At 37.2% G+C, this 17,072-nt stretch overlaps 1 protein-coding gene across 3 annotated transcripts in view; it reads right to left on the bottom strand.

Annotated features, from left to right (window-relative positions):
- The window catches only part of RBPJ (recombination signal binding protein for immunoglobulin kappa J region), a 60,550-nt gene that overhangs the window by 20,567 nt on the left and 22,911 nt on the right, over window positions 1-17,072 (bottom strand). For all 3 annotated transcript variants that reach the window (XM_064449254.1, XM_064449252.1, XM_064449253.1), the window contains exons 2-3: window positions 8,733-8,771; window positions 5,312-5,407 (exon numbers count right to left, since the gene is read on the bottom strand). In XM_064449254.1, coding sequence (XP_064305324.1) covers window positions 5,312-5,407; window positions 8,733-8,771 — 135 coding nt within the window. The remainder of the gene's footprint in view (window positions 1-5,311; window positions 5,408-8,732; window positions 8,772-17,072) is intronic.

Raw genomic sequence — 17,072 nt, 5'->3', positions numbered from 1 at the left:
CCCTTCTCTCTCTAACCACAAAACTAAAGTAAGGCTGAGTAGGAGGTAAAAATTCTTCTGAGCTATTAATCTGACCTATAGTAAGAAAAAAAAAAAATTATGTTGGAAAGGCAGCTGTGTCTGGTTCTTCTGAGCTTGTTCAGAATATTCAGTACAAGAAACAATGGTGGAAAATCACGTAGGATGTAATTTCCTCACTGGAATTAAAGCATATTCTCTTAATACCTCTTCTCTATGTCATGAGCAGGCTGGCAATTCCTTGCTGAATGAGAAATAAAACAACACAGGACACTCTTCCGTGAGGTAAACACCTAGCAACTTAATCTGAAAAACACATGAGATCTGGTAGGGATCAACTCTGTGAGCTCTTTCATTACTGAAAATATAACAACCAGGAACATCCTTCCTGGACAAAACCTATTCCACTCTTGTTAGAGCGGCATGACAAGATGCAGATTCAGTGCTTCCTAGTTGCCGATATAAAGCACAGTGCCTGAACCAGTGCAACATTTTGTTATGCCAGGTCTCTGCAAATACTTCGTGTATTTAACATATCTCTGAAACATTTTGTTGCGGTCTTCTAGTATCTCAGATGATGTGGTGCTCTTCCTATAAATCTTCCAAGAGCTGGTAATCTGTGTAATTAAAACGATGGCAGTTTTAAATGGCAGCAAACAGTGGGACTGATATTAGCCAGGAAAGGTCAGAGGATCAATCTCTGAAAAGTAAACGGCATCCTCATAGTGCCTTCTTACATTATAATTTCATGGGCCGCTCAAGTGAGGCAAGACCATAGTATTACCAACGTCACTTAGACTCCAGGCTCAGTAACTCAGTATAGCAAATAGAAGCAAGCTGTTATGCATCTGTTCTGACAGATCTGTTCCAGCAGACCAACTGGAAAGCAAACCTTTTACCATAGCAAGAAAACCAAGCTGAGATTTGTCTAAGGATGCTCCCCTTTATTCAAATGACTTGAAGGGAAGAACAAGATAATTTCTAGTGGTTTTTGAGTTGACGGCAACAACAGAAAATGGAACAGGTTGAGTTTTTGGCACCACTTGGAATATTGTTTCAAATCAGACAATCACTGAAGGAGAGGACAATATTCATTCAGTCAAGTCAGGCCAATAAATACAGAAAAAATATAGTACTTCAAGTAGAGAAGCTACCCTAACTGAACTTGCCAGGAAGCACGGGGTAGAAAGTAAAATTAAGTCATCTCATGTCATTGTTACCTAGTTCTGATGCACTCAAGGCTCTTTTCACATCCCAGGCTTCTGTTCACAAAGGTTTGCTTTTTCAAATCATCCAAGTCATCCCTATATTCATCTTACAGAATTCTTTGCCTTCAGGAGGATTTAGAGGTCTCTACCAGCTGTTTTTCTTTATGTTCAGGCAACATCAGCAGGGAAGTTTTTCCTTTATACCTGTTGGCCAGTTCCCCATCAGTCAAGGCAGGAGGTCTATTTGTCAATTACCCACGTTGTTCTGAGAATGAAACTATTCAGCAGTCTTTCTTTCTGTCTTAGGAGCTGAAAGAGCTAACATCATCCACTAAAGAATTCAATACAACAAACAAGTGAAAAATCATTAGGTGCTAGAGTGCTAAGGATGAAGTAGTGGAGCCATGGGGTAAGCCCTGGAAAAGGCTATGCTCTCAATAACAAAAGTATTAACCGGGGGCAGGCACACTAAGCTCCATGAAGCAAAGTATTTGAGCAGAAATTACAGGAGCTCCTTCACTAACAGCCGTAAAACAAGAAACAGCTAGACCGTTCTCAGGCTAATCAGTAGTGATAACGTTTAAACTCAGAACAGCATGTAATCCACAAACACCAATCTGGCTCAGAGTCTTTGATGGACTGTGTCTTGGAATCCAAAACGCTCCAGTCCTGTAAACTGTTGAATGTTCACACTGTTCGGACTCTGAAGAGAGCAGTCTCAGTGAGTGGTAAATATAGAAAAACATACAAGAAGCATAAGCCAAACACCCATACCCATCAGGACCAAACACCACCTCAACTGAATGCCTTTGAGAGATGACAGCCATCCAACAGGAAACATAAGGCATATTATATTAAAACTCAAGTCCATCTCTGAGCTTCTTACCTCCTGGCTTCTTTGTCAAACTAAACATTAACTTTGGGAAGAGCAAGGCCAATAAGAGGAGTCCACTCAAAAAAGAAAGAAGCCTCCTTTCACTGCTGTTATTTAGGTTCAGGTACCTAGAACACTCTGAAATTAACCCTGAAAGTCTGCATCCACGTGGCAACACCTGGAATTGTTTCCATGAGGCCCAGTTAAACCAGAACACACTACGTGAGGTCTGCACCGTCTACAGTGAGTTTTCAACACAGTATTTCACCATCTACTAAGCCTCATCAAAACACTGAAAGGTAGTTATTGTGTTAACCTTTTAATTATGCCATGCAGTTTATTTATGATAAATATTCTCCATGACATCAAAGCAAACAAAGGTTTGAAGACTGGAACAAAAGGTGGAATTCTGTTTGGGGTTTGTTTAGGTTCTACATTTACTTGGAAGACATGTCAAGTTTAAGAAGTAATTCCTTCTGTAACTTGACTTTTTAGTTACAAAGATAGTGCAATTTAACTTATTTTTTATGGATCAAAAATTAACCAGATCATATCCATGTCATAATGTAGTCTTGTGGAAAACATGAAATTTTTCCATAAAAACAGGTATGAAATAGGTTTTTGCCTATAAAGCAGATGTTTGCAAAACAACTCACTTCAGAAATGGTATTTAATGTAAAAATGATGAGAACTTGATTGACCAGTTATATAAAGCAGTCTTAAACCTTTACAAATTTTGCTCAGTCCAGCAACATGAAGAACCAAGGGGCATGTTCTGCTATGAATAAAATAGAAGCAGTTAAAAAACCTCAAAAAAAAAGGCAGCTAATTCATCACTCAGTTTCACTTGACTAAGTACCTTAGGGCACACATGGATCCAAGGATCTAATAACTGGCATTTTTCTGTACCCTGATAACAACAGGACATCATTACTGATGCTAACAGCCTGGGAAACAGCAGAACAGTACCAGAGACAGTTTAAATGGTATGTTACACCATAAGAAAAACTAAAATATTTAAACTGAAAAGTGAAATCTTAGTATGTATTCCCAGCTTTCACTTCACACCCATACCAGAATGGCAATCATTTCACCAACACATTAAAACAAACATCCAACCATTTTCATTCCTAGTCATCTTTTGAAAAGCTCTGCAATTCTCTACACGTATCTGACATGCTTCCATTTTTGAAGAGGTGAGTCTGAGATACCTTTCATGAACAAATGCAGTTGTGCTGAGGCAGGCAACTGAACTGCACCTGACAAAATCTAAAGTGGTAAAAGAATGCTTAATTCTATATAGCAATTTTTTCAAGCAGTGAGAAACCAATGACTAGTTTACTGAACATAAACATTACTAAAGTAATGCATTTGTCACAGTGACTTCAACAGCATTAAGTGAATCATACATGTATATTCAAGGCAACAGGAATTTATGGCAATGCTATGAAATGCACATAGGAGCTTTCAGAAACTTAGCAAATAACAATTTGAAGCTTCTCCTTGTATGCTTCAGAACACTAAGTTTTCAACCAGTAATGAAACTTTTACTAATAAAAATTACATACTTTCTTTTAATTTTCAATTTGTTCTCCAAAATAATGATACACAGGACAGCTTTGTAAAATGTTCCTGCCCTCACAAACTGCTCTGGCCCCAGGAGAACAAACTGACTGAAGTTACAGACACACTGTTTAGGAAGTCACTTATCTGCAGGCACACCCCTCATTTATTGGGAGTAATATGCTTAACTCATCTGCAGTGATGAGTTAACTATGCAAGTCTTGCATGACAATACAATCTGAGAAGATAACAATCAGAGGTCCCTATATTGTCATGATAGATTCTATTGGCTGTTGAATTTGCTGTGAAGGATTAAAGTTATCATTTGCTGCTAGTAAGGCCTTGCATTGCCACCCTTTTGCATTTAAGCATGGCATCAAGCAAGAGGGCTGTATAGTTATATAGGAGAGACAGAGCATGCCCGTCTGCTTCCATGCCCTTCTTCCTTCCTCTTTCACTGACTTCCCATTTGATTCTCATCAACAATTTCAGAAAGATCTAAAGAACACTTCGGGTAAACAGTTCCACGGAGCTGCAGAACCTGGACACTGCCCAAAAGAAAGGACTTGAGACACTGGCTAACAGAAAAGATAACACACATTGAAAGGCAAGTACTCAGGCACAGAATACTGAAGAACAGTTGAAAACTTAGTCTGTATCTGTGATTCACAGACACAGGAAGTGTGATTTAGATGGGTAGCAATGAACCGAGAACTTCGTGGGCTTAATTCTAACATTCATGTTTTCTAACACTTTCATACATAAATATATTAAAATCTCAAACCTCAGAAAACTGTAAAAAACAATGATGTAACAGGACTTACACAACAGTGGCGAAAGGTTAAAAGTTCAAAACCATTAATGTGCTGAATATGTGGTCTTTTGCGGTGAACAAATATTAATAATGCAAAATATCTGAAAACTAATCAAATACCATGCTATTTATTTCAGTGAAATTTAAGGTAGGGAAGTATTCATACTTAAAGAAAATTCTATTTCATCATGAGAGGACTAGAAATCTGCATATGAAGGACCATCCTATTTGCTTCTGCTTGTCATGCAATAAAAACATCACAGAGAAGACTGCAGAAAATTCAACCTTTGCCTAAAAAGCATTCATCCTCATGCCTTTCTGCTGATTCTGTCCCTTAGGAAATTGCCCATTATTGTTACTTGTACTGTATTGTTGAGAGAATGTTTATCATAAATATGGTTAGGATTGGCCTGTCATTCTTTTTGAAGCTATTACATATCTGATTCAGAAAAGTAACTTACTGAGGCTAGCAATTTCCCTTTCACATAAATTTGAAATTACTCAAGAAAAAACTCATCTACAATAGTCACTATTAATCACCTTGTTTGCTCCAGACTTAAAATGGTATGTTTAAAATTAGAGCCAGTTTAGTTCAATGGAAGAAAGAGTTCACCCACAGATCAAGAACCTGCTGGTAGAGACAGGCATCCCTACACTGAATGCCACAGGCTTGCAGCATTTGTTACATAAGTGAACTACGAGAACACATTTTATTTTATATTTCTTCAGACTATAGTACAACCTCAGGAATTCTGCAGTGTACTACACACCAGACTGCTCACCACAGTTCTAGCTGGGAGCTGTAGGGGAAGCCAGGAAAGAACAGACACTTACCTTTTTTCGTTTCCATACGATTTCTGCGCAACTTTTGCGTGGAGTATTAGCACTGTTTGATCACCTCGCTCCTTCAGGTAATTTCGCATTGCTTCCCTAAAAATTAAAAGACACAATAAGCTTTGAAAGTTCTTTTGGTTTTGTTTATAACAATAATAATCCAAAGATAGCTTTTTTTTTTGGGGGGGGGGGTGGGGGGGTACCAAACACAACAACCCCATGCACCCCAACCAACAAAAACAAACCCTCAAACCCCAAACACCTGAAATTCAAGAGGCAACCATTAATAGGGTCAAGATGAGTTTGTTTTGTTTTTTTTTAAGACAATTGCACAGCAAAAAGAAGCAACTACCTTGCAGGAGGCTAGCAGTCATTTACAATCACTGCATTTGCCAGAAAAGATGATGCTTGTGATGTAAAAATGTACCAGTGCCAATCACTACACCACATTCAATGCCCTATTATAAAAAACTACTAATCAAATATTTGTGCCATAGAACTTACTATTAATTTAATATTGTCTCCTTAACCAATTTAGTCTCTCATGATAATGTCAAATTGTTCTGAAATTTTGTTTCAGCTATGAACTAAAAGTCAATGGAATGTTTATATAAAAGCTTTCTTTTGGTTGTGAAGATACTAAGAAAAAGTTAAATTCTTCAGCGTATTGTTTCATCATTCTCTAGAGAAAGCCTCTACTTCCTGCCTTCAATCAGGTTTAAAGAAAATTATATTTTCTATCCTTCATCATCACTGTAATGACAGACGCCATATAAAAGCACCAACAGCATTCCCTGATAGAAGTAAGAGAACAATACACCCTATCATTCTTCTGTATAATAATCTAACTGTTCATTAAGCAGCATGCCAAATTCAACACCCTTGGGTTTAGCTGCATTGGAGCGCTAACAGGAGCACTTTTAAGTCCCTGGAGGAGCTTTTCCAGGTTGAATGTCCACCAATGCACTCATCTTCAAAGTCATCAACCAGAGAAATAAATTATGAATTTAACAGGAAGTTATATGAAGAGATGAAACCCTACAGAAGGATTTTTTTGTTTAGTTTGGGTGGAGTTTGTTGGTTTTGTTTGGGTTTTTGGTGAACTGCACCTGACTGTTGAATCCCCTTTTGACACACCTGAAAACCAAACATTTCCAGTGAAAAAAGATGGGAGATGACTTTGCTAATGACATGTAAATTCTTGCATTTGCCATGCCTGCGTAAGACAATGATTAGTGTGCTAGATTTTCTGTGTAAATAGCAGGATATAAGAGCAGAGACTTGAATTACTGTTTTAAATTTGGACTGACTTGATTGATTTGCATTTGACATTGGTAAAACTGATGTTTATCCATGAAAGCACAGATGGAAGAACTGTCTCAAAGCACAGAGTTACTTTACTTACAACCACTGTTTAAGAATATATTTTAAACCACAAAACATAATTCATTGTGAAATCATTATACATTTCAATATGATATATATCAGCTGCATTTAAGTGGTTTAAAACCTTTTTATCTGACATTGAAATACTCTATTAAGAGTACTATCATACTAAATTAAGAACTTCTGTCATACTAAAAAGTTGACTTTACTACCATTAAAAAAACCACTCAAAACCAGCAACCCACACACAAAAACGCTAGGTGCTGTCTCATGTTTATTTATCATTGTAAGAGGAAGAAATTCTGTCTTCTCTACTGGTCTGTTGCTACACTGATTTGCACAATCCAAGCTCCTAGGAGACCTAGGAATGTTCCCCTCCAACCCCTCCCACTGATAAACACATAACGATTGCAATTCTTACAGGACATTTTTCATTATTCTTAAAACTCTCCATGAAGGTAGTGCTATTATATCTAAAAACAACTAGCACAATATGAACAAAGTACTGTTGTTCTGCTGGAGCTTGCATGATGATGGATAGATTATTAGGCAAACAGGACTGCCTTTACACAAAAAAGCAGAATAATTTTCCAGCAATTGAACTAAGTGTTTACAGATACATTTTTTAGCATTACTTAAACAAACTACACTCTTGAAAATTTGTGTTATGGTTTTTCTGTTTCAGTATTCTTCTCTTCAGAGGAAAAAAGTTAGGTTGCTTGTTTCCAGCCTCTATCAGTATCAAAAAGGTTTACAAGCTACTGATTTGAAAGATGGCAGTTCCCAGATGTCCACCCTGTACTCACAGGAAAGAGTACCTGGTGCATCTAGTAGCTAAAACTCTGCACGTGACATTTAGAGTCACTACAGTTAATAGATAACTTGTTTGAAAGACCTTACACTGAACAACCATTATTTTTGTTGTTCTTTTTAAATCAAGAAGATAAATTCTATCTGTAACTTCAGCATGACACTAACAGGTGTTACTGCTCAAGGTGGAAAACAACTCATTACTTAAGTCAGTATCTTAAAATCCCTGAAAATTGGTAGGTCAACAGGAAACAGCAATGTTTGTTCAATTACTTATAAGTCTGTATAAATCAATTTCGCATTGAAATGAAGTCTAACAACAACACAAGCTAACCTGAAGCTTATCCAGAAATGGAATGAGACAGTATCTCCAACACAAAATGTAAATGCTCTCCCCTACCCCGTGCTTTACATGAGGCACCATAATTTCATTCAAAACAGAAGTAGGCCAGAGTGACAATGGGTTTCCATGTCTTTATACGGCACTATTACCACACAAAACTTTAAAAAACTGCACATCTTTTGTACTTCAAGCAAACAGTGGTTTTTAAACTCAGTAGCTACTTACAGTCAGCACAGTTTGTGGCACAGAATAAATATTTGCATAGACTGTGTTACAACAGTTTGAAAAAAATGGTGACTACTTAACAGCTTCTAGTATAAGTATTTCCCAGGCAGACCAGGAGCAAATCAGGCACAGTAGTCCAGTCACTCTGAACACTTTTTAGTATGAATTTACTCGATTTTACTATTTAAGGCTACCTCTGACTGTTAGGTTTCACCAAAAGTTGGTTGAGATCATTCCTTGACAGCAGCGTTGATTTTGCTCTTACCCACTGCAAGACAGCAGTAATGTAATAGCTGAATTTTGGCAGTGAAAAGTATTACTTTACATGACCTCACAAGACATTTTTACCCAAGGAAAGAAATCCAGCTCTCTCCTGGTGATTTAAAAGTAAGCATATTCACATCCTACTAAATAATCGATAACTGATACGTGAAGTCAATACCATTTCTAAAAAAGCATTTTGAGTATCGTACTACAAGAAGGCCACTCACTGTTCAAAATTTTACTCTGGCTCCTGATTGCATACAATAATTGAAAAGCTTTGATATTTAGAATGCTAGGATTAGCAAGCCACATTTTTTTAACTTTGAAATCCTTCTGAGACTGAAAAGGATAGCTTCAGAAAATTGTTAAAAACAGAATTTCTTTAATGCTTACCTAGTGAGCCGTTTCGGTTGAGGTCGCTCTCCAAATTTCCTGAAAAAACAGAAGTTGCTGATTTAAAACAAAAGTGTTTAGTCATAATTTTACAGTGAAATACTATCCCAATTTTACAGTTTTTGAAAATGTATTGGAATTTGGTGTCTTTTCTTTGTAATTTCCTAGATAGATTACTATTAGAATATCAACCACCTCCTTGCAACATCTTTTCCCACCATAGCAGAAGCTTTTTTTTATTTGGAACACTAGATAACTTTGCTAAAGTCACATTTACTTTCTCCCGGAATCACTTTTGAATCAAAAGTTCAGATACCACAAGTATGTAAATAACCAGATCTTCGTCACAGCATTGATCCGAAATGGCAACAAAAAAGCAGTTATTAACATACAGAAATTAACACTTATCTGACTTATCTCAGTGAATGCTCCCCATCAAGACAATTTATCAGAAATTTTCTGTAATTTTCCTTAATTCCTTAATGACTTCTTACAAAAAGGAAAATTTCATACATGTCAGTACAGAATTAAGAAAAATTTCTCTCGCGGAATGTAGCCAAGCATGATCCAGAAATATCCTGCTATACACTTAATGTTTTCTAGCCATAAAGCATTTTGAGACAGCTGTATTTCTTTCAGTGCTTTAACACTGTTCTTGAGAGAAAGTACACTCTCTACACCAGGTTATGACTTTCCATAAAAGTCTTTATGGATTTTGACTGAATTTAACTGAATTCTCACAGGACAAACATTTTCATTGTCAAAAATATCCTCATATTAAACCGAAATGGTCAGGTAAAAGACCTGAAATAAGGGAGGCCGTGCCCAGCAATGTACATCTGCTCTACCTGGTAAGGAAGTATAACCACAAGCTAAAATGAGGACAGAGATGGAAAGGGAGGGGGCGGAGCAGGCTTAGCTTAACACCTTTCTATCTAAAAATAAACTGGGTGCAGGAGACTGCTTCTGCTGCCAGTGCTCATAAATATCTCTGACCTATCAATCTCTTTGGTAAATATGCATATCTTTCCCTTAATGCATCCTGGACAGTGAAAAAAAACTCTCCCCTAATATAGCCCTACAACCAGGGTCGGAGGCTCCCTAGGACAAGAACTTGACCATTAAATGATGTGACAAGAACATCTCCTGTTCATGCAGTGGTTCTGTCCTGAACTCTAGGGCAACTGGTGGTGGAATGTTTTGATACATTCCAATTTCATTTGAGTCATTCTAGAAATGTACAAAGTAAAAATACATAGCTATTGCCATTTCTAGAGTTGGACAGAATAGCACTCTCCTGAGAGGACAGTGACAAGAACATTCAGCAAATTTTGAAGTTGTTTTCCAAGACTTAAGAAAGTAGACTTCTAAAGTACCGTTAGTCCACTCTACTTAGAAGAACTGAATAAATAAGATGAAGCCAAGTTATTCTTTTCAGTTTAAACAATGAAATTAAAATTTATTTCCCAACCAGACATAAGTTCCTTCATGTTTTACTTTGTTATTGTTAGTATACAGTTCACTTGAATGGCTTTATTTTAATTTTAAATTAAACAATGAAACTAGAATTCTTGCTGCAAGACTTATTTTTGAAGTCTACTGGACATGTACTTAATTTATATTTTCCTTTGTGGCATGTATCACTGCAGTGTCATATTTGTAATGCAGAAAGGTAACTAGAAGAGCTTTGCAGTTTGGTAGCAGGAAAGCGACCTCCCAAAGCCTTTCTGCTCCTACCACTTATTTCTTTCAGGATCTGCCTACCTTCATCTCCCGAGCACACCCTGTACCTCTGATTCTCCCTGGATAACAGTGTGCGCAGATGTGCATATCCCACCCCTCGATACCATCTACATAGTTACTGTACTCCCCATAAGACTTAGGATCATTGTATCTGGCAGAGGGTTCACCTGTGACTCACTGACTAGACAACAGATTACTTTTAAGTAATACTCTACAGACAAACAACATCCCTATAGATCAGCTCCCTGATTTTGAGTAGAACTACAGTCTTTGTTTCAATCCCTCTGCACATTTTAACTCACCAGGAAAAAAAATTAAGAGATGCCTGTTTTGGAGCAAAGGAGGCATTACACACAATATGCTTGCTTGTACTGTGGCCAACAGATCCAATCCAAGATGAGGGCACTAGTACATCACAAATTGCGTTTACACAAAAAACCTCCCAGACAAGATCTTACACTCCCCTAAGGCAACATCTACCCATGCACAACTCTTGAGTACACCAGATACATTCCATTCCCCTTGCACGTACGCTTATTGCTGCCTAAAAATAGCTTTATTAACAAGGCATCTAACACAAAACAGTTGCAATTACTTAAAGAAATAAACCTCATCTTTCTCTTTAGTCAAATCCTGAATATACAGCACAGGAAAAAGTACCAAAATCCCCATTCTTCAGTGGCAGAGCTAAAGCACCGAGTCATTCTGGAGATGCACAGGGTAAACTGATCATGTGATGCTCAGTGCCGTACCTTTATACATCACATGCCAGATTTCCCCAGCCTCCTCCATCCAAACTGAAATTAAAGATGTCACTGTAATCAACTTGTGAACACCTGTAAATGCTACCTTTAGCAACATGAAACTTCCAAAGAGATGATGCAAACTAAATTTGGTAGATCTTTTATTATTCTTTCAAAATACATTATAGGGAGAGGTAGAATAGGAAGAAATTACATATTCGTATTTTCTTTAGGGTCATCTTTTTACTGTCTAAATTAAATTCAGCTACTTTTCCCTCAATAATGTCACCTTGACGGATGACTGATGGTTATGCACCCTAGACTTGGTGTCAATGAACAGCACATTCCTGTACCACCTCAAAATAATTTCAAAGATTCCATAAATGTTCTTCAGAACTAAGAACTTTAAGACTTGACCTACAAACCACTTAGATTAGTAGATCTGTCAAATTTTTATGCCATTTGTCAAATGGACACTCATGACTAGCAGGGACGGTCCAGTATGTATACTCCTATGAAGCTGATATGTTCCACAGCAGCAACTGCATCCAGCATGCCCAATTTGCAGTCACACTGCAATACTCAAGATATACAAACAAGACATGAAAATAAAAAAAAAAAGCACATCACATGCATTTCATTTATTGGTTCATCTGTTTTATTCTTTCCATATGCTTGCAACTTGATGTAGATACCTGTATTGACAATGCAACCTGAAGCACAAAAACTATCAGTAACTACCACGTAGAAGACTATGAGGCTTTTTAATTTTTCTGATCTTAAGACAGCCCATTTGAAAGTGCAAGAAATATTATCTGTGGTTTTGTACCAAGTAACAGACACTGTATAAGCTATTATTGCTATTATTTCAAACTTTCATATTTGGCATGATGAAAAATGAGCCAGTTCAGTCATTTCAAGGTTACCTGTCAGAGATGATGGGCTGCAACATTTTTCTTGTGTAGGTTTTCCCTGAATTTCAATGTTCTGGAGATTCTTTTTATATTTAGTATTTCTATTCCTCCTCTTTGTTTACATCTTGAAAATATGCAGATTGATGGATAACAAAAATATACAGGAGAGGAAACTAAAAATGTATCGTAGTTCTATTCCTATAGTGGTTATTAAGCAAGGTAAATATATATAATATGAAATCCTAATTATAAGTTTTATATCATTGTATCTGAATGCTTGCCAAGATCCTTTCCTTTCCTGTTTTTGTTATTTTACTATCCAAGACTAAGCGCTGTTTCAAGTGTACTGTATTGGAATTCTGGATATACAGTCCAGTTGCCATTTCAATTCACAAAATTAATTCAGAGCAAACGCTGTTTTATTAGTATTTCCCTAACACACTGCACTGCAATCATGAGTGTGAGCATTAGTCACCCATAATCACTTGCTGTTGTAGCAAGCAACATTTGTTCTAATAATTCTTTTCCCGGTCCTGTATCTTCTCCAACCACTAGTTTGTATTTGTATGCATTTTATTTGTATTCTGATGCTTTGCATAAATTAATTTCACTTCCACATACTGCACAGTAGTAATAACTCTTCTCCCACATCATGTCCCAAATCCTCCTTCTTTTCAAGACCATCCTTTTCATTTAGTAAGTCCCACTTTGCCATTCAAACTTCTATTCAGACTGCTTCTCCCCATTCACAGAATGCAAAGTGAACTTACTCTTTTTCTTTTTACCTCTTATTTACTGCCCCTCAAGTAACTCAAGTAATGAAATGAATAATTGCACCAGTATTAATCTTACAAGTACACTAACCAGTTTTGCTCAAACTTTTAATATTCTCAGGTTAGGTTAAAACATAACAGAACTTATAGGGTAAGGTTCAAATGTTTTCAGAAAAGAGCATAATGCCAAATCTCATCTGAAGTTCCTACCTCAGATACAATACGCACTGTACTATAGTTTTCTATGGCTGCAGGAATATGAATTTCCACTATTCCCAGCATCAACAAAGTAGCACAAAGACAAAAATCTATCAGTTATATGCCTCTACTAGAAGTATCAAACTTCTTTTTGTTATACAGTCTTACTTTTCTGGAGATAAAATTAACTGTTTTGGCTGAATTTTTATTTCAATGGTTCTATATGTCAAGTCAACTTTGGAAGGAAAAAAATTAATCAAGACAGTTTTGTCATTTTCAAAAACAAAATTATGAAAAAAAAAATCACATGCTGTCCCATCCTCAACTTTGACTGAAAATCTGTAGTCACTGAACTTCTCTAGCAACCTCCTGCCTGGAATATGAACTTCAAATTTTTCCAGTATTGGCCTTCAGCCAAGAACATCCTTTTAACAGTCCCTGAGAAAGTCCATTCACCTTTATATGCCGAGCACAGAAGCCTTAAAAGAATATTTCCACAACATTTAAATAGAGGCAAACGTTAGCAATTTGCTTTAAGAATTCTATCTTCACTTGGATTATAGACTGATACAATTTTTGGCATCTAGCAGGAGCAGTGTGGATCTTTCTGTAAATAATGCTCTCCAGAGAGGCAAAAGCAGAAGGGAGTTGTCAAATTTGACTACAGTAGAAATAACAGCTGAGCTGAAACCAACCATGTTGGAGAGGCCAACATGGGGGGAATAGCAGGAAGAGTGAAGACTGAGAATAGGAAGAAATGAATGGCAAACCAAGACTTGCTAGGTGAGAAGAATGGGCCTGAGAACATTACAGCAGATGAGGCACCAGAAAAGCCTGTAGCAATGCAAAACATTCAGATTTAACTCCAGAATATATAAAGACTAGTAAAGATACACTCATTTACTGTTTTCTCTATTGACTTTTTTTTTTGTGACAGAAGTTTTCATGGTGTCTTAAAAATTTCAACATTGAAAATAGAAACAAAAATACTTGCCTTACCCTGAAGAATCCAAAAACATATTATAGCAGATATCTATGTGTTGATATCTCTATTTTCTTTCCACTTTACACAAGCATGAAGAGATCATCACAGGTGCTGAGGGCTAAGTGTGGTAGGCAGCTAAACACCACATAGCCACTCACCCCTGCCCCTATCACACCTGCCATCAGATGGGTAAAGAGAAAAGCATGAGTACAAAGCAAGAAAACCTGTAGGTCAAGATAAAAATTGTTTAACAAGCAAAGGAGAAGTGGAAGGAGAGAAACAAACCAAACCAACCACTCACCACCTCTCACGGCTAGACCAATGCTCAGCCTGTTTCCAAGCAAAAGCAGGGTAACCTCTCCAAACCCCGCTCCTCTCCATTTTATTGCTGCACATGACATTATATGGCACAGAGTATCTCTGGTTAGTTCAGTCATCTGCCTGCTTGTGTGCTCCCCGCCACCGTTTGTGTACCCCCAATCACTGCAGGAGAGACAGAGTGAGAAACAGAGGTGGCCTTGACACTATGCAAACACTGTTCAGCAAGAGCTGAAACATTAGTGTTATCAACACTGTTTTGGTCACAAAGAACACAGCACCCCAGCTGCTATGAAAAAAAATTAACTCCATCCCCGCCAGACCCAATACAATGAGAAAACTACAGAAAAACGGATGCTTTCTATATGGGAAACAAGTGTGGGATTTTGAAAAGGCAGAGAGTCCCTGTTCATTGGAGAAGCTGCACTCCCAAATGTCCGACTGTCAGATCATTTCCAACGGGACCTACACTCTTGTTGGCGCTTTTGACTTATCTAGCAAGGGCCTAACATTTTTCCTGAATAGTGAAACCAATTCTTTATTAGTCCACTTATATGATAGCACATATCTGAGGACTTGCTACAGAATACGTTAGAGGAACTCTTTAATAAGCTACGAAAGATTACTGCAATACCTCAGTATGGATTCTGGAAACAACCCCCAGGCAAGTGCTCAGAGAGAAACTTCCCTGGAAGGAAGTTATCCCGTAACTGCTCAGTGCAATCGTTCCAGCTCCTTCTGAAGCACAAACGTCTCAAAGTTATCAGAAAAGATATGGCAATCACTAATCCAGAGCAGTATAAAACCCGGAGACTGATTGAGAGGCAAGTCCCACTTGCCTTAAACAAAGCTGTCAAATAAATGGGTTTTGAGACAAATACAGAGTGCTTCGCATAGGCTTACTAGGGGATAGAGATGATTAAGAATACTAAATTAAATACAGAATAGAGTGAATAAAGAAAGTTTTTACTTCCTCAGAGGAGGCCTGAGGGAAACAATGCTTGAGTCTAATGAAAAGAATGTCAGATTTTTATATAATCACTTGAGAAGCTTATGAATTGCATAGTGTATTCTAAAAGAAAGAACATAAGACATTCCAACCTCTGCTCTCCAAAAATATGAAGTGACAATGACATCTGGCAAGAGGTTGAATTTAAATTCCAATGTTTCTAGTATCTACCAAATAGCTGGTATCCCAAAAGCCATTGAGTGCAACAGGATTGGGGAGGAAGAAATACTGGCATTTCAACTACTACAGGTATACTGTAGTTAGGAGCACAGCAAAAGAAACCTGTGTGTGTCTCGCTTAATCGCAGTTCTAAAAACACAGTCAACTGTCAGATGCAACTTCCTCCTAGACCTCTTATATAGCCATGAAACTTGGAACGAATGTGAAGAGTTTGCAGTTGGACAGTAAGTAAAAGCCTTTCAAAAGAAGAAATTAAAGACAGACAAGTAATTTACAGGTATTTTTCAATCATTCTCCCTCAACTTTGAAACAACTGCTACATATCTGGAAAGCTAAGAAGTCTTTCAAATGTACATTCAGCCTTTAGCACAAGGTGACCCTTATCACAACACAGCCTACTGATTCTACTATAAGAAACAAAGACACTTTGAAAGTGCTCTGTGCTAAGTTACCACAAACCTATTAAACGTGGTGTACTACAAATTCACTAGGTTTTCCTACTGAGGTTATCTAAGATCTAGGAAAGTGAAATAGCCAGTTTTCTAGTTTTACATTTAAAGTTTGAGGATTAATATTGAAGTATTCCTTTTCAGCTCTTAACAGAGACATCCTCTGAGAAAACTGAAAGAGACAGATTCAAGTAGCATGCTGGGACTCTGTTTTCTTTTTCTTTCAATCCTCCATTCTCTGCTCATTTCCAGCTTCAATTTGCTTACCACAGACAAATTAGGAACTGAAGAGACACTGAGGAAAGGTCACACTCATGGACTTTAAACGTACTTAAAATTATCAAGCCAGCATATGTACAACAGTGCCCATGTACAGGACACACTGAATAGTTCTCAGGAGCTATCCATTAATCTTCCATTTGTTAAAAATGTTTCATACAGGTTAAGCAGTATACTGCAACCTACACGGTAAGGCTCAGCTCCTCCACGGCAGCCTTGTCTTGCTTCTGCAGATTTCTACATTTAAAAATGACACATTACATCAACAGTAAATGCGAAGTGGCAGATGTAAATTTTAAAACACAGGAATTTTCTGTTAACCTAAGTATATTTTCCTGTGCATAGATTTCTGTGAAGACAAGATGCAAATACGGAAAATATTTCTGTGTATTCACCTACACAACCATACTCTCTTACAAACATTTTAGAACACAACTCCCGAAGGAAAAGATCATCTACCACTAGGAAACATTATCCATCTAATGGTTTCACAGACACAGATAATTCCTACATATTAAAAAAACCTGCCATTTATGAACAAGCATGAGCTGGTAAATAAAAAAGATCACAAAATTTCATATAGTGGTTTCTGCTATGATTGGTCTATCAAATACGCATTAAATATAACTGGTGATTCACATCACTTAATATTTTTTTGCTGTTGGAGGTAGCTGATGCATTTGATCTCTGTAAGTGCATGTTTTTTCCACACTGATATTCTTTATTTTTTAAATCAAGCTGAAAATAGA

This window comes from Phalacrocorax carbo, chromosome 4 (genome assembly GCF_963921805.1).
Source record: "Phalacrocorax carbo chromosome 4, bPhaCar2.1, whole genome shotgun sequence".
Classification (NCBI taxonomy): domain Eukaryota; kingdom Metazoa; phylum Chordata; class Aves; order Suliformes; family Phalacrocoracidae; genus Phalacrocorax; species Phalacrocorax carbo.
The sequence above is the reverse complement of the archived record's forward strand: the minus strand, read 5'-3'. Positions and strand labels throughout refer to the sequence as shown.